An 18,145-nucleotide genomic window follows, 5' to 3' on the forward strand; every position below is an offset into this window, starting at 1 on the left:
TAGTTCTTTCAGTCACTGAAATCCTTTTAACCTTCATAAGAACTCCTTGAAGTATTATACCCATTATATAGATCAGGAAACAGAGGCTTAGAGAAAAAGTTGCCCACCATCCTCACTCTAGTAAGTAACAAGATGAGAATTTCAAGTCTGATTTCAAAACATCGTGGAACTATTGGATATGCGGTTTCCAAATTTTTCTTAAAACGAATTATCTGCTTCTTTCACTGGCTTGCGTTCCAACTGACAGGGCTTGCCCGTTTGAGTAATTGTAAATCAATCCTTAGTTAAGGAAGCAAGCCTTAATTAGCACTGGGGGACAGAAGGCTGTATCTTCCAGGAATTTGGCAGACCCCGCAGGAGGCAACCACAGGCCTTTGGCAAAAGATCACTTTTCAACAACCTTGTCAATTTCAGTGACCCCCCGACCTTCCACCTGCAGGTCCCTGAACAGCTGCTGTGCTGTGGGAAGCAGTGGCAGTCAGTCTTCCTTTAAAAGGCAAATGCATACCTCCCCTACCCTGCCCGCTGCTGGGATCCCACTTGGGATTTCTGCCCCACATCAAGAAATTCAGAGAAAAAAAAAAGGCACGGGAGTACAGCTTTGACAACTGACTTGCACTCTCCATTTTAATATAAGCCAGATTTAACATATGTCAGTCTGTAAATCCGGGAGTCCAATTGGAGGCTTGTAATTTGCTCTTCGTCCAAGTGAGGAGGAGCCACTCCAGGCACATCAAGGTAACTGGAGGAAGATCTAATTTGCCCACCGTGAGCCCCGCCGTTTCAATTCCCTATTGAAGTTTTTATTTGTGTTGACGTTTTGTGGTTTTAAAAAAAAGTCCACTAGATTTATTTTAAAATGAAGGTGCACCAACATCAAAGGCAGTCAGTGTAAGGTATTTTTCCCCGCCAAGGAAGAAGGAAGGGGCGTAGCCATCAGAAGAGGATGTTTAGGTGTTTTGAAGAAACCTGGTGTAATCTTTTATGGCCGAATTCTTTATCAGTGAATGGTCAGGGACCTTTCACACAACTTGCTATATTTCTCTGACCTCAAACGACCCCCCACGGGTAAAAATCCCTTTCCAATGGAATTTAGAAGCCCCCTCTCTCCTCTTTAGCTACTTAATCTAATCCTGTTTGTAACTCAACATGCTGCATGAAGAATGAGAAACTTCAGCTGGTGACTTTTCCTTCTGCACCAGCTCCTGAGACACAGAGTCTGATCTGGCCCGTGGTTCACTTTCAAGACACGAGGAACCCTTTCAGGCCAAAAAAAAGGGGGGGGGCATTTGGTTTCTGAGTCATATACTCAGTGAAAGAGAAAAAAGTTGATACTGAAAGTTTCTCTTAAAAAGAATGGCAGGTGCTCCTGGAGAGCTTGCTTGTTTCTTGATGCTACAGGATTTTTTCAACCCAGACACTTATATAAAATATATTGGTTTATTGGCTCATGCACTTCCTCTGTGTTCTAAGCATTTGTTAGTGATATAGATTGATATGATATGATATATGATATGATATGATATGATATGATATGATATAGATATAGATATATAGTTATAGGTAGATAGATAAAGTTGTTCCTCAAAAGAACTTCTTAAGAGAGATGCTATTAGCCCCATTGGCAGGTGAGCACTGAGCTATATTGCTTCTCCCACTCTACAAATCTGCCTTTTTAAAAGGGAGTTGACTTTACACTTCTGAGCATAAGTTGTACAGTGTCTTCTGTGCTCAGTGTTGTACTGGCTTTAGAGTTGTTGCACTCCTGCTGGCTAACCAGCATCTGATCTGTACAGATCGCCAGCTAATTTTTTGTTTCAACAAGGCCAGTGGTACCCAAACAGCATTCTCAACTATCGAAAGAGAGGTTCTGCAAGTCCACTGGAAATGTATAGTAACAGGTGGCATTACTATAGCTCAGAGTGCATGGAAATGCCCCAGGGCACAGTCATGTGTGAACTCTGCACGTACCCCATAGAAAATTCGCTCCACGACAGAACCAGGTCAAGGCTCCTGAACTCACCGGGCTCACAGCGACTGGCAGTTTCTATAGTTTTATAATACTAATAATGCCACTTGAAGGGGTCACCTTCAGTCATCATTATGTACACTCTTTCACTGGGATCCTCCCAGAACAAACAGGGATGGTAATTAAATTTTTTAATCAGCATAGACTGTTACTTGTTTTGTGAGACTGGCTATTTTTAAAGTTGTGGTCCGTATGAAAAGCAATCTTGAGGGTAGGAAGTGGCCTTCACTTTTCTTTCATTTGTTAAAGGAAATGGGCTTTGGAATTGAGTCCTGGATCCTCTACTTGCTTTGTTAATCTGAGGAAGTTAACTTTGTTAAGCCTCAGTTTTCTCAGCTTAAAATGGGAATGACAAACCTATTTCCCAGAAGAGCTGAGATAATGAAAGGAGTTAATGTATATAAAACATTTAGCGCAATACTTAACACATGATACATACTAAGTTTTAATACTAAACTGCTTTTACATGTTTAATAATATCTAAGGAGAAGGTTCAAGCACATTAGAGTCTGATGGAGAGGTCATATATACACCGATAATTCTCAGTGTGAGAATTGCTGCAGCAAAGATACGTTCTTCGGGAGTATGAGGTAGCAGCATTTACTGGCTGAGAGAGTTGGATAAAACATCAAAGAGAAGGTGATATATTTTGTAGGGCCCCCAATGTAAAGTATGGGATATCACTGGGATCTTTGCAAGATTAAATATAGGCTCGGACCAACCTGTTCTAGAATATTAGGACCCACCTCCCTCTAGTTAACAAAAATTATTCTTTGCATCAATATTGGTTTGTCTATAATAAACAGCTTTATTGGTGAGCATGTGTATTACAAAATGGACTCGGTTATAATTCCAGTAAATCTAATTAAACTATGGTATCTATAAACAAGGTTAGGAATGAGAAAAACTCATAGACTAGATACACAGTGGTGGGCAAAAGTTGTGAGCACACAAAACACAGAATCTACTCTTGTATTATTATTTATTAATTTTGGTATTCTTTTTCCATACAAACACCTGTAAACCTACTTTTACACACCCCATATAAGTATCAATAAAATGCCCTAGTAAATTCAAGAGAAAAAAAAATGTGTTGAAATTATGATTCATCATTCCACATAACATATTTATAACTTTATTGAATAGCCTAATTAGCAATAAAATTTTATGAGTTAGCATCACCACAAGAACATTCTCTTCTACATTTCTGAATTTTATCTGTAGCTTTGTAACATTACCATGATCACCTTGATGTGTCTCTATACATTTTGTTCAGTGAATCCAAATGAACTTGTACTAATCAGATTTTCAGCTGCCAGTCTTGGTCGTATAAGGTTGAAGCCATGTACCTTCAGAGGACGTGTGCTGTTTGGGGTAGTGAAGATTTTAGCTCCTCCGGAATGTATAGAAGACATATGGGAGGGAAAAATACTTTGGCAGAGGCTCATTATCTTTCCTAAATGATCATTTCACAACCGTTAACCTGAGGTATTTCTCTAAGAGACTGAAAAAAATATGTAGTAAGACTCATTTCTGGATATTTTCAGAACTCCTAGTTATAACTATGCACCAAATATGGATAAGCACTGGATTATGCAGTACACGGGACCCATGCTGCCCATCCACATGGAATTTACAAACGTCCTACATCGCAAACGGCTTCAGACTTTGATGTCAGTGGATGATTCTGTGGAAAGGGTAAGCACAAGAAGTTGCCTCGGTGACAGGTTTTGGTCCAACTTTTTCAGTCTTGCCCAATCCTGTTTTGTGGTGGTTTTGCTTTGTTTTGTTTCTGCCGTTTCGTTGAGAGAGAAGTGAAAGAGAATTTATCAGCCCCTTTATCTTGCGCTTCCTTCCATGACCTCTCCAGGCCTGATTCTTGTGGAGCCAATGGAAGAGAGGACATAAAAATCAAAGCATCCTAAATCAAGGGCTACCCCCCACAAATACCATCAGGAATTAAGCAAATAATATCAATAACTAAAGCAGGGCCAGTATAAGACAATGGAGAGCGGTGAACTTGAAATTAAGTGCTCCATCTAAAGCAAGGAGGAACGACTGAGCGGGAGCTCATCTCTGTCCTGTAGAATGTGGACCCAGTATCGTTAAATCTACTAACCTCTTAAAGGAATCCAGAAGTAAAGAAATTGTATTTGGAATTTCATGAATTTTAAAACATAACATAAGCCAAGCAAGACCTGCCTAAGGATAGAGCTAGCTGGCTCAGGCTCTCAGAAACAAGCCTGTTTTTAGCCCTTGATAACTAGCTGTAAGAGTGATCATACTTAAATTTACTTTAACAACTAATTTTTCAAAGTAAAAACCTGTAAGTTTGGTGGTGGAGCTTATTTTGTGGGTTTTTTATTTGTATTTTTTCAAATAGGTGAACAAAGACCTTTAAGTAGCATGTGCCAGATTCAAAAATGTTACCTTTCAACTGTATCATTGGACTATTTCCCTCCAGGATTGTAAGCAACAACAACAACAAAAAAATGTGGTTAACATTTGCATGTGTTCGGTTTATGAAAGCAAATCTTGCCTTTTAAAAATAATAGAAGAAAGATTTGGGGGAAATCATTGCAACACTGTTGTCGTCGTTCCCTCGCGATGGCTGGTGACGTGCCCCTGTGCTGTGTTTCAGCTGTATAACATGCTGGTGGAAACGGGGGAGCTGGAGAACACCTACATCATCTACACCGCCGACCACGGCTACCACATCGGGCAGTTCGGCCTGGTCAAGGGGAAGTCCATGCCATATGATTTTGATATTCGTGTGCCTTTCTTTATTCGTGGGCCAAGTGTAGAACCTGGATCCATGTACGTATTTTCTCTGTTTGCAAAATCCGTCTGTCGTAGTTCATGTGCATCTGAGATAATTCGATTACTGATCTCAGTGTCTGGTTTCCTTTCATCCAAAACAAAAAAAAAGGGTATGCGTAGGCTGGTAATTTAGAAGATGAAAACCTACACTCCCTCCCCCTTCACCCCTTGTTAATTTAACTAAAGTATACTATTTAAAGAGAAAGGAAAAATAACTCTAACTCTATCAATGATTCATTTTCTCAAATTGACCAGAATTCGTGTCACATGGGCCTGTGTACACAGATACATAATATGATATTTAGAAACATTATCCTTACTTTATTTAATCAGAAACATATACATTGTCCTTTTTAAAAGCCATCCTCTTAGTTTTAATTTTTTTTTATTATTTCTAAAGAACTTTTTTATTTTTATTTTTTATTTTCTTTTTACTTTTTATTGAATGCATTGGGGTGACACTGGTTAACAAAAAGAACTCTAATTAAACATTTTAAAGCATTATTGAAAAAAGAAAGAAAAGAAGTCCAAAGGACAAGTTCTATTTCTGTCACCTTAGGCAAGCCGCTGCATCCCTTTGCGTCACTCTTTTCCCGTCGTAAGATAGGGTTCCCGTGCCCTGCCAACCACAGCAGAACATTCTGTGTAAAATGAGAACGTGTGCCTGAAACAATTATGGAAAGAGTGGAAGGAAAGAATGCATGTAGAATTTAAAAGCTCGTAGGGCCCTTTAAGAGCCTCTAGCCTGGACCCCTGATTTAATGATGGAGAAACTCAACAGACAGCATCAGTGCCTCTCAGAGTCCCTGATCTCAGAGGTAGCAGCGTCAGGGCCCAGAACCCAAGTATCTCATTCTCAACCGTGTGCAGGATTCCACCACCGCCCAGGCAGAAGGCACTGGCAGTGAGGAAGGTTTTTAGGAAGAATATTATTATGTCTCTTCAAGTCATTAGAAACACCTTAGGAATTGCCAAATCCAGAATTAGCAGGCTTCGTGTTTTTGTTTTTAATTTTGGGGGTTGACATGGTTTGCCAAGTTATACATTTTTCAAGTGTACAACTCAATATAACACCACCTACAACCCACATCATGGCCCCTGCTGGCCCCAAGCAAAGACCCTTTCCGCCCCCATTACCCCCACCTTGCCCACCTCACCCCGGCTATTGCCACTCTGTAGTCTGTATCTGTGTTATAAGTACATGTTTTTTGGCTAACCTTTTCACAGAGCATGGATTGGATTCAACTGTAAAAACCTTGTGTCTTTTTTTAGAAATAGATTTTTTTTTTTTTTTTTCTGAAGCTGGAAATGGGGAGAGACAGTCAGACAGACTCCCGCATGCGCCCGACCGGGATCCACCCGGCACGCCCACCAGGGGCGATGCTCTGCCCACCAGGGGGCAATGCTCTGCCCCTCTGGGGGGTCGCTCTGCAGCGACCAGAGCCACTCTAGCGCCTGGGGCAGAGGCCAAGGAGCCATCCCCAGCGCCCGGGCCATCTTTGCTCCAATGGAGCCTTGGCTGCGGGAGGGGAAGAGAGAGACAGAGAAGAAGGAGGGGGTGGGGGTGGAGAAGCAAATGGGCGCTTCTCCTATGTGCCCTGGCCGAGAATCGAACCCAGGTCCCCCGCACGCCAGGCTGACGCTCTACCGCTGAGCCAACCGGCCAGGGCTAGAAATAGATTTTTAAAGCCCTAGTTTAACAGAGAAGTTACGGACTATCGGGTTTCAGAAGAAAGTATACATCTTACAAAAATTAATTTATCAGGCCAAGATTTGTGTGACAGTGTGGAGAGCTCAGGAGTCTGCTTTTCTCTCCCATGACCCCGTGAGAGTCAGTTAGTCTTGCTCTGTGTGGTCACTGCTAACCACTGAGCCATCCTGATCGAGTGCAGCTCCCCTCTGTAGGAGACCAGATGAGAGGGGTGAGGCACTAAAGGCCAATGAGTCATGTATGGGGAAAGCAGCCCTAGTGCCACCCTGCACTGGTGTAGGGTCCGGGGCATAACCACCTGTCCCATTGCAGAGTCCCGCAGATCGTGCTAAACATTGACCTGGCCCCCACGATCCTGGACATTGCTGGGCTGGACCCACCTTCTGATGTGGATGGAAAGTCTGTCCTCAAACTTCTGGACCTGGAAAAGCCAGGTAACAGGTGCGTCAACTTTTTTTCCCACAGCCAGCCCCACGCACACTGGCTCCCAAAGCCAGCCAGCAGCCGAAGGAGGTAAAGGCCAAATAGCTTTGCCCGTGCGTATGATGCCAAGCTGAGAATTTCTCAGTTGTTTATATATAGCATATTGATGGAGATGCAGTCACAGTCTGTGGGAAGTGAGGGATGTCCCTTTAAATAAACTGTTAGCACAGGTCCGTTTGGAAAGATGTCCAGATGCCAACTGTAAATATTATTATTTTGCTTGCAGGTTTCGAACAAACAAAAAAGCCAAAATTTGGCGTGATACATTCCTCGTGGAAAGAGGGTAATTATTGGCTCCTCGGGTGCTTCTGGGAATCAGTCCTAGTGGGCAGCTCTCCCTGCGGATACCTTTCCCCCTTATTATGGTTTACTAAGCATGCAGATCTCATAAGTCTAGTAACCAAATTGAATGATGTGCTAATCATTCTTCACTGGCCAGCAAATAATGATTGTTGCATCAGAATTGTAAAGAATAAATTCTCATAAGATGGGACCAAAGCTGTGATATGGCTATGGACTTTACTGTTGGTTTCTCAGTCTTGGTTCCTAATTGGACTCTCTTAACCATCCTTCCCAAGTCCTACCTGGCACCTTTCTGCTTCTTTTCCTGAGGTGCCTTTCTTAGTGTAAAATACTCAAACACATGAGATTGTGATTATTTCCAGAGTTGCTTCTGGAGTTCTCTGTTTGACTTATAATGCTCAATGTCTTTGTTTTTTTTCCTCTATAGGCACACTGAGGAAAAGCATGGCTATAATTTTTTTTAGCAAACAGAATTTTGAGCATGTACAGCTCCAAAATTTTGAAATTAATTCTGTGAGGAGAAATGATTCCTCTTCTTCTGACCTCTCATATTCATAGTACCCAGCTTGTCATGAAGGATTCATCAGATGTTGAACTCCTGTGGTCAGAGCCCTGGGCATGTTCATTTCTTGCTGTTTGAAGAATGTGGAGTCTTGTGACAGGGAAGAAAAAGAGAACAGGCAGGTCGTAGGGGAGGTAATTCAGATCACTTCTCACATCAGAAGCTTTTCCTTTTCTGTCAAAGGAAATTTCTACGTAAAAAAGAAGAATCCAACAAGAACATCCAACAGTCAAATCACTTGCCCAAGTATGAGAGGGTCAAAGAGCTGTGCCAGCAGGCCAGGTACCAGACCGCCTGTGAACAGCCTGGCCAGGTGAGTCACACAGCTTCTCTTCACCACCACACATGTGCATCTCTGTTTGTAATTTAGAGATTTTCAAAATATATTGTACATTTACATATAAGTAAGCTTTTCATAATAGTCATGGAGTGCTCATAGTGACATCTCTCCCCTGAGTGAGAATTGTCCAACTGGTCCAAGCTTGGCCTCCTCATCACTGCTTGGGCTTCCTCCAGTTAAAGAACATGGTGCTCTCAGAGAGAGTTCTAGATATCCCTCTAACTAGCCAACACCAGTTCAAGATACCAGACACATGAAATGAAAGCCCCCTCTCTGGGGCTCTTCTTAACTCATCATGAAGAGAGATTTGAAAGGCTGCTTAGTCAAGTTCATGGGTAGATACTGAGCCCCAAAAGATATGATGGGATCTTCTTACCCTGGGCTAAAGTCAGACGTCATCTAACTCAGAAAGGAGAACAGACTCTGTGACCAAGGTTGGAAGTGACAGGGGAAACCATATTCTGTCTGTTCATTGTTTCTACTTCTGCTCAGAAAATTTCTGACCTCGAATATTTCATTAGAATGAATCTCCTTAATTAATAAAAATAATAGTATAGAATTCAGGGCTAGCCAGAACACCAACTATGATCATTAAGAGCTAAAAAAAAAAAAAAAAAATACCAGGTGATGAATTAACAGAGACTTGTTTTTGAGAACATATGTACACAAACTATTTTAAGCACTCTTAAATGAAATCTCTACTAGCTCAAAGAAATGCTATTTAGGATGGAGGAACTGAATTTCTGCCTAAGTCATTGCAGCTTAAGCTAGAATTGGAGGAGATAAAAATAACATTTATTAAGCATTTGTCATATGTGTACATGGGGTTTATATGCATCAATTCAATCTTCACGTTTGTCAAGTGAGGTAGACATTGTCATCACTATTTTAACAATGAACAGCTGGTTGAGTTGGCAGAGGTGGAATCCAAATGAAAGTCCGATTCAAAAACTCAGACCACTTGCTGCCTTCCTAGGTAAGTTACTTTAAAGAGGTAAAGAGAAGTTCAAATATTCTGTAAATCTCTTTTCAAAAAACTTGTCTGACCTCTCACTATCCACACAATTAGCCCACACCAGTTCAAGATATCAGGCACATGAAATGAATAGCCCCGTTATTATTAAAATGGCCTCACTCACTGTATTCTCTTTATATGGTATTCAGCTTATTGAAGAGACACTCACAATACACAGCTTGATCCTCCTGCTCTCTGTATTTCCTCGTGCCTTTTGTACACAGGGATTCCTTTGAAATAGAAAAGGGTGAGGTGGGAGGCTTGTTGAAGGAAGGGATCACACCGGCCTTCACGGCATTCTAGTAAGTCTTAATTTTCAAGTGTTTAGCAGAGAAGCTTAGACCTATTCATTATATTTTAATTTGAAGTCTTCAAATCCTTCTTATGGAAGCCCTAAGTATTATTATGACTAAAACCTCAGAATTGTTTAGTTAGCTCTGGAATGATTTCTGAGCGCCAGCCTCAATAGGCCAATTTACTTCTATTCAGTAGCTGGAAATGTTTGGTATTAAATATATCTCATGCAAATGGGTGATCTTGTTACTATTTTAGCCCTCTAAGTGGTGCACATTATTACCATTTGAGAATAAGGTGCTCTGCCTACCTTTCAGTATACAGTTTTGGAAACTTCTCTGTAAGGGTTGTGCTGAAATTTGAATATATATTCTAACAGACAAGTGGAGCATAAACTCCATTATGATACTTTGGCGTAAGTTCTTTACATGTGTGCTGAATGCTAACTATGATAAAAACTTCACTTTGCTCTTTAATATTTTTCTGAACTTGTTTTGCCTCTTTGAAATGCTTTAATGTCTGGCTCCCTGAAATGTTCCTCTGCTGCTTTACTTCTGGGTTAAGCAGTTTGAAATTAGATTCCATCACATGAATATATGAGGACTTTAGCAGTGATATCTTTTAGAAGAGCGTGAAGTCACATAACAAGGAATTCAACTATGCTTCCGATGGTGATTTCTTTAAGAGTCTGAGAATGTCAAGAAAACGTTGAGCCTCTTCAAGGCAATTATTGAATCTGTAGGTCAACCCTGACATAGCTTAGGTGGGTTCTATGGAATCTGTATATTTTGGCCTTTTTTTGCTCTGTCTGGCTACTTTGGTGACTATCTTTTTACTTACAATATCACTGATTTTCAAAAAAGAAAGAAAAGTGTCCAGAATAATGAGATTGCATTGTTCAGGATCAAGGTGACAGTTAAGGCTAGAACTGACTTGCTTGGAATCTCTTCTCTTGACATTGATTTCACACCTGGGCTGTACCCTATGTCTCTTCCTTTAACCAAGGGTAACTGTCTTCATTCAAAGGCAACACAATCTTTTCTTCAGTTTGACCCTCCATGAGATGTAGAGGGAATATCAGCACAACTAGTCCCATTCTCTTCACTCCTAAGCCCCAAGGAGATAGTGTACGCCCCCCCCCATGCCTCAATGACTGGTCTCCTAAGGATGTGTGGTAGGATCAGTGTGAATGCATGAAGTAAAGTAAATTTTAAAAAGACAAATTGGAATCACAAGGGTTGGGTTAGAATATTGGCATCCACTACTTTTTATTGGTGCGTTCTAAGACCAGACACTTCATTTCTCCCGAGTCTCAGATTTTCTATCTCTAACATGAAGAAAATCAATGTTTGTCTTACGAGGATACAGTGATATCAGATATGTAGAAGGCTGGACAAACTACAAAGCAGCATGCAAATGTTGGGTGGTGGTATTGGGCCGGGCCGTCTTACCTGCTGTCTCCATTCCTAGGAAGCCAGCAGGGACTGAAAATGGGCTGGAATCCCAGACAGTTGGCACACCTTCTCCACCGTGTGAACAGAGCAACCAGCAGGGACTAAATAAGACAGCGTGGACATATGTGTGCACCTTACCAGTGCAAAACTGGGTGTGATTTCCGATCACTCTCTCTCTCAGCTGGACTGACACCCCTAGCACATTTATGTACAGACACACTACACACACGCACACACACTCATGTGCGAATCTCAACTTCTGTCTGAAAAGATTTTGGTTTGACAGAGAACATCGACCAGCGATGTTCAATTCTGGCTGCATGTCAGAATTACCTGGAGAGCTTTTAAAATTATTGATGCACAGCCTCTCCCCAGACCAATCAGATTACACTGTTGGGAGGTGAGGCCAAGGCATCAGTAATTTTTAATCAGGTTAAGAACCATAGGCCTCGAATAAGAGAACGCCAGAGGTGGCAGAGATCTTAGAAATCTTCTAGCTGAATGATTTCATTTTCCTGTTAAGTACATTTGAAGTCAGAAGACTTAAGTGACCAACCCAAAGTCGGAACCTATACCTCTTCATTTCATGTTTTATCTTCTCTTTTCCCCAAGAGCATGCAAAAATGTAAGGGAGTAGATGTTGCCTTTGAAATTATAAATGGTATTTGCCTGGCTAAAGCCATGGGTTCAGGACCTACTCAGCATCTAAGGCAGTGATTCCTAACCATGACTGCCCGATAGAATCACAAGTCACCTTTGGAAATGCTGTTCAAGTCGTCCTCCAGACAAGTTCCATCAGAACCTCTGGGGAGGGGACCAGGCATCGGTGGGTCTTGCAAGCTCCTGAGTCAGTTCTGTGAGCAGCCAAGATTGACAATCATTCATGGAGAGTGGGCATCATTTCCCCTTTTTCTCCAAGTCAGGGGTCCCCAAACTATGGCCCACGGGCCGCATGCAGCCCCCTGAGGCCATTTATCTGCCCCCCCCGCTGCACTTCCAGAAGGGACACCTCTTTCATTGGTGGTCAGTGAGAGGAGCACAGGATGCAGATGCAAAGTGCGGCGTCGCTCACATACAGTACTACTTCCGGTGACGCAGGACGCACGCATCATGGCTCCGGAAGTGTGTCATATCACTTGTTACGGCTAGCAGTGACAAATATGAAACTGGACATTGACCATCTCATTAGCCAAAAGCAGGCCCATAGTTCCCGTTGAAATACAAGTCAATTTGTTGATTTAAATTTACTTGTTCTTTATTTTAAATATTGTATTTATTCCCGTTTTGGTTTTTTACTTTAAAATAAGATATATGCAGTGTGCATATGGACTTGTTCATAGCTTTTTTTATAGTCTGGCCCTCCAACGATTTGAGGGGCAGTGAACTGGCCCCCTGTGTAAAAAATTTGGGGACCCCTGCTCCAAGCTATAGATATTGACTCCTTAGTTAGGAGTTACATAAAAAGAAATGTATTCAATTCTGAAGTACGTTTTATGTCTGTTCTGTCGTTTAAGGGGAAAATTGTTTTAGTTTTCATAAAGCAAATGCCATGCCCTTTTGTGGAGCTGTTGAATTCCAACATCTTTACAACATAGTTTGCTTTTCTGCCCTTGTACCAATATAAAATCAGTGATTTGCAAAATCCTAAAAGGCTTGCAGCATCAAGCAAAGGAATCAAGAAATGTAGCTTGTTGAGTGTAAACTGGTTTAGCTCCAGGATTTACGTTCTCACCCCCAAATTATCCCTCAGACCTTTTGTGACCAGCTGCAGAGCAGAAATAAAAAGACATTTACCAGTGAGATCGACTAGAATTGTTAGTTTGTCAGAAATGTATAGTCTGTTTCCAGAAACTCACTGGGCCCAGGTTGGAATCACAGTGTGGCTCCCAGACATTTCCCCGGGTTCTCCTGAATGCAGAGGATATGGCCAGGAGGGCTGAGCCCCAGAGCCACCCTTTGCCTGAACCCTTGTCTGCACAGGGGCCTGGTGTGGACAGATCAGCCTATAAACCTTACCGCCTCTCCTCAACCTGCATGGGATAGTCAGATGTTTACTTAGAAGTTTCAGCTTCTGTGCATTTTCCAAAATACAAACCGCAGAATTAAATGTCAAACCATATTTAATGACATTCTCGACAAGTCAGAGACAAATGTAAGGACAGACTCTACTATACTTAACTATGCCATGTGGCCCCGCCCTGTTTAATTTATGCTACTGTATCTTGTCTCCCACAGCTCCCTAACACAGCCCGCTTTGGTCAGGTTTCTCTCCTCCCTGTCTCTTATATATAACTTTCTTATCTGCATGCAAGTGGTTGCCTCTGCCTTCTCAAACACTGTCCCCACAGGGTGCTCCTGATGCTTCATGCTCTGTCCCAAACTTCTCTGTTTTTTAATTGTGTTCTGGTCAAGATGTCTTAAGATTGCATCTCCTGTCCACTGCTTTCTTGTTGTGACAGAGGCAAGCTAATTAACCTAACTGTACCTCAGTTTCTTTAACTGTAAAATGGGCATAATAATAGTACTCACCTCAGAGGGCTGCTGCAAAGGTTAAGGATGTTAAATATATTAAGTGTCTGGAATGGTACCTGGCGTATAGCAAGCACTCCACCAATGCTGTCTATTGATTATTGGCCAAGGTCAATTCACCAATTTTATTTTATTTTATTTTTCCCTAAACTAAGCCACCTCAAATTTAGAAACCATTTCAAAACTGACTTTTACAAATAATTATCCAGATGAAAATATAGAGAAAATATATGCTCTTTCTTCTGTTTCTCCCTTCTTTCCACTTTTTCTCCCCCATTCCTCTTACCCCATCTCAAAGGCAACAGGAGAAAAATCTCCTTGGCACGAGTAACTCTCTCATATTTGTGGGGGGAAAATTGACAATGGCTTGAGCTAAGTATTGGTTTGAACAAGGACATTTATATGGTCCTCTTACATTCTCTAGTGTGGAGATAAAAATTCTAAACACATGTCCACGTACAGGTAACTGCTTCATATGCTGGTGGTCCTAGCCTGGAGGCGAATCAGCTATCAGAATATTGCTGTGTGATTGTTACTTTTCAGAGAACAGGAGTTTACCTGCATTATGACTAAATTCACATAATAGGACTTATAACAATGAATAAACATTTTGCATGTGTATGTGTATGTGTGTGTGTGAAATTCAGCTTTCATTAGTGTACCATAAAAAAATTTATTGCCAAGCCCTGGCCGGTTGGCTCAGCGGTAGAGCATCAGCCTGGCATGCAGGGGACCCGGGTTCGATTCCCGGCCAGGGCACATAGGAGAAGCGCCCATTTGCTTCTCCACCCCCACCCCCTCCTTCCTCTCTGTCTCTCTCTTCCCCTCCCGCAGCCAAGGCTCCATTGGAGCAAAGATGGCCTGGGCGCTGGGGATGGCTCCTTGGCCTCTGCCCCAGGCGCTAGAGTGGCTCTGGTCGCGGCAGAGCGACGCCCCAGAGGGGCAGAGCATCACCCCCTGGTGGGCAGAGTGTCGCCTCTGGTGGGCATGCCGGGTGGATCCCGGTCGGGCGCATGCGGGAGTCTGTCTGACTGTCTCTCCCCGTTTCCAGCTTCAGAAAAATACAAAAAAAAAAAAAATTTATTGCCAAATATTTTGTTTCTTACTCATGAAAATGGGCATAAGTTGGTATAAATAAGAGTACAGAAAATTCTTAAGCAAGCTGAGAAATATATAAAATTCAAAATGTAGAAACTATAATAATTACCTAATGGTCACTCAGGAAAGGAAACTAACCAGAGTTCTATCACCACCTAATATTGTGCATGGACCATGTATACCTGAATACTACCCTGTAAAATAGACATTATGTTCACTTTAAATATTAAAAGACAAAAACTCAGATGGGAAAGTAACTTGACCAAAGTCACACAGCTCAAAAGGTGACAAGTATAAGTTCAAACTGAGATCTCAATGATTCAAAGCCCAAGTCTCCCCACTACATAATAATTACTATATTATACACAGTTTACACCCAAGAAACATTAACTTCCCCGTTTTTAAAGGTTGATTACAATAGACCTGCTCTGGATTCACACAGGGCATCTTTTCTTCAGAACTCCAAAAGCACTCAATTTATTATTGTGACATATCCTGGAGGCCAGGAGGAGCAAGTATGATTTTACCAGATGTGGACTCTAAAAGAACAAAGAGATTCTGCAATTTGCTCAGGGCCATAAAGTTAGCAGTGAAAGAAAATTAAAATTGAGGTCTTTGGCTCCCTAACCTAATACTTATCTCCATTAAAAATGGCTGCCTCTCATCAAATTGACATTAGGTCAGACTCTTTGAGTAATAAACTCTGTGACTATGTGACTGCATGTGTGTGTGTGTGTGTGTGTGTGTGTGTGTGTGTGTGTGTGTGTGTGTTTGATAATCATGGCAATAATAATAGCAGCTCCTGTGTTGAGTACCTACCATGTGCTGAGTTCTTCCGGTATGTTACCTCTAATGCTTATGACCCTGTGAAAGTTTAGATCATGTAGCTGACTTACTCAAGGTTATATAGCAATGTGACAAAACTGATGTTCTAATTCAGTCTTTTCTAGCTTGAAAGTCCATATATTTTCCCACTAAGCCACCTCAATAAGGGTATGAAATGTCATTCTCAAGTCCTGTACACAATGTAGATGATAGTCACTACTACAGGAAATGATATTCCTACTCCAGTAAATGAATAATGGCTGCCCATGAGGTTGCTGTGAAGATTAAATAAATACATTTGTATAAAGTGCCCTAGACCAGTACCTGGCAGCAGGTAAAGAGCTCAGTAGCTAATGATAATGATGGTGCTGATGATGGCGTTAAATTGCATTATTTGAAAGCCATTTGACATATTTCTCTTTAGTATTCCACCAAACTAGCTGCACACAGAAATCCTTGTACCAAAATAGTCAGCCTTCTCTTCCTCATCAGGTGTTATGTACCTACAGGCATATGTAATCAATCAAAAACACTAAGACATAATTAGTAAATGGAATGAGTTAACATCAGGACACAATTCGAAGATATGAGACATGGTCTTAGCCCTAATCCCAAGTTCCAGTGTAGTTGAAAAGGCTAACCTAAAGTAATAATAATTCAAGAAATTATTGAAATAGTTTAATCTAGGCCTGACCTATGGCAGCGCAGTGGATAACGCATTGACCTGGAGCACCTCGGTTGCCAGTTAGGGGCCCTGGGCTTGCCTGGTCAAGGCACATACGAGAGTGGATGCTTCCTGCTCCTTCCCCTTCTCTCTCTCTTCCCTCTAAAATAAATGAATAACATCTTTAAAATAATCAAACAAACAAGCAAATAAATAAATAGTTTGATCTAGCTCCTTACTCACAGTAGGTGTGCAAACCTAGGAATGTGTGCTAGATGGCTAAGCCCAAGAAGCAGAAGCAGTGAGAAGTCAGAGAAGCTGTTGACAATCCTGTTCGGCAATGAACTGATTTATTGATAAGCATCAAAGATGTAGATAAAAGTGAGACAGTGTGACATCTGTCTGCAAGGGCACTCATTTAACAAAGGCTGTTTCTGAGGCTGCTTCTAAGTCCCATCAGCAAGTGCCTCACCTGAGTTCCTGCCTCCACCTGACTGCAGGAATTCTTGGGCAGTGCAAAATCCATTCATTAGTTTGACCATCTGAATGGCATGTGGCCTGAGTTTCAGAGCAATTCTTTTAAAAACCCTCTTTCTTCACCACCCTCTATAAACACACTAAGTGAGATGACCATTTTAGCTGCAGCTATTTCAAGGCTTTATTGCTCAGCCATAAAAATTGTCATGATATCAAACACTTAAAATGACTGTGGCAAATGTGTGGCAATTACATTTCATTAAAATTCCTGGTACGCTTGCCACTGACAAGATTTTCAAAGCCTCTAGCTAATTGTCTCATAAGGTCTAGTATTCATTCAAAGGGCACATGGTATGGAAAGTAATTGGCATCTTTGTTCATGGTTCTTGCTTGATATAAGAATGTGGGTAGGTCTTTGTATATTATGGAGTATGTGGGTATAGGTGGGTGTGCATGTTTATATGCACACATGTGTATATACATGCATATTTGATTTTGCATATACATTATCACGCGTGGTTAAATTCAGCTCCTTGGGAAGGAAACAGACCTTCCTTTCCTCTCTGTCCCACAGGAAGTCAGCAGGAATTTGGCTGATGGAAACATGCAGGTTATATTCCAAACAGGCTAAGTCACTAAGGATTCTGCCTATGCTTTTGTATCCTACAGGCATCTTCTTGTGCCCTCAGCTCTTCCAGGCCAAAAAATTTTTAAAAAGGCAGAATTTTTTTATTGCATTGTAGTTATCAAAAGGGAAGGTCTTCACCATAGATGTGTGTGTGTTAAAAATTAGTATTTGTGCCTGACCAGGTGGTGGCGCAGTGGATAGAGCGTCGGACTGGGATGCAGAAGGACCCAGGTTCGAGACCCCGAGGTCGCCAGCTTGAGCACGGGCTCATCTGGCTTGAGCAAAGAGCTCACCAGCTTGGACCCAAGGTCGCTGGCTCCAGAGGGGGTTACTCGGTCTGCTGAAGGCCCACGGTCAAGGCACATGTGAGAAAGCAATCAATGAACAACTAAGAAGTCGCAACGCGCAAGGAGAAACTGATGATTGATGCTTCTCATCTCTCTCCATTCCTGTCTGTCTGTCCCTGTCTATCTCTGCATCTGTAAAAAAAAAAAAAAATTAGTATTTGTGCTAAAGTTGATATAAATTGGGACCATGAGGCCATTATTTTTCAAGAATAAAGTTAGCGGCCCTGGCCGGTTGGCTCAGCGGTAGAGCGTCGGCCTGGCGTGCAGGGGACCCGGGTTCAATTCCCGGCCAGGGCACATAGGAGAAGCGCCCATGTGCTTCTCCATCCCCCCCCCTTCCTCTCTGTCTCTCTCTTCCCCTCCCGCAGCCAAGGCTCCATTGGAGCAAAGATGACCTGGGTGCTGGGGATGGCTCCTTGGCCTCTGCCCCAGGTGCTAGAGTGGCTCTGGTTGTGGCAGAGCAACGCCCCGGAGAGGCAGAGCGTCGCCCCCTGGTGGGCAGAGTGTCGCCCCTGGTGGGCGTGCCAGATGGATCCCGGTCGGGCGCATGCGGGAGTCTGTCTGAC

General features: G+C 42.1%; 1 protein-coding gene across 7 annotated transcripts in view; it reads left to right on the plus strand.

Annotated features, from left to right (window-relative positions):
• SULF1 (sulfatase 1) overlaps nucleotides 1-18,145 on the plus strand; it is a 172,333-nt gene that overhangs the window by 127,703 nt on the left and 26,485 nt on the right. For all 7 annotated transcript variants that reach the window (XM_066266275.1, XM_066266280.1, XM_066266276.1 and 4 more), the window contains 5 exons: nucleotides 3,577-3,727; nucleotides 4,671-4,846; nucleotides 6,873-7,001; nucleotides 7,270-7,326; nucleotides 8,092-8,221. In XM_066266275.1, the coding sequence (XP_066122372.1) occupies nucleotides 3,577-3,727; nucleotides 4,671-4,846; nucleotides 6,873-7,001; nucleotides 7,270-7,326; nucleotides 8,092-8,221 (643 nt within the window). The remainder of the gene's footprint in view (nucleotides 1-3,576; nucleotides 3,728-4,670; nucleotides 4,847-6,872; nucleotides 7,002-7,269; nucleotides 7,327-8,091; nucleotides 8,222-18,145) is intronic.

This window comes from Saccopteryx bilineata, chromosome 3, assembly GCF_036850765.1.
Source record: "Saccopteryx bilineata isolate mSacBil1 chromosome 3, mSacBil1_pri_phased_curated, whole genome shotgun sequence".
In the NCBI taxonomy this organism is placed as follows: Eukaryota; Metazoa; Chordata; class Mammalia; order Chiroptera; family Emballonuridae; genus Saccopteryx; species Saccopteryx bilineata.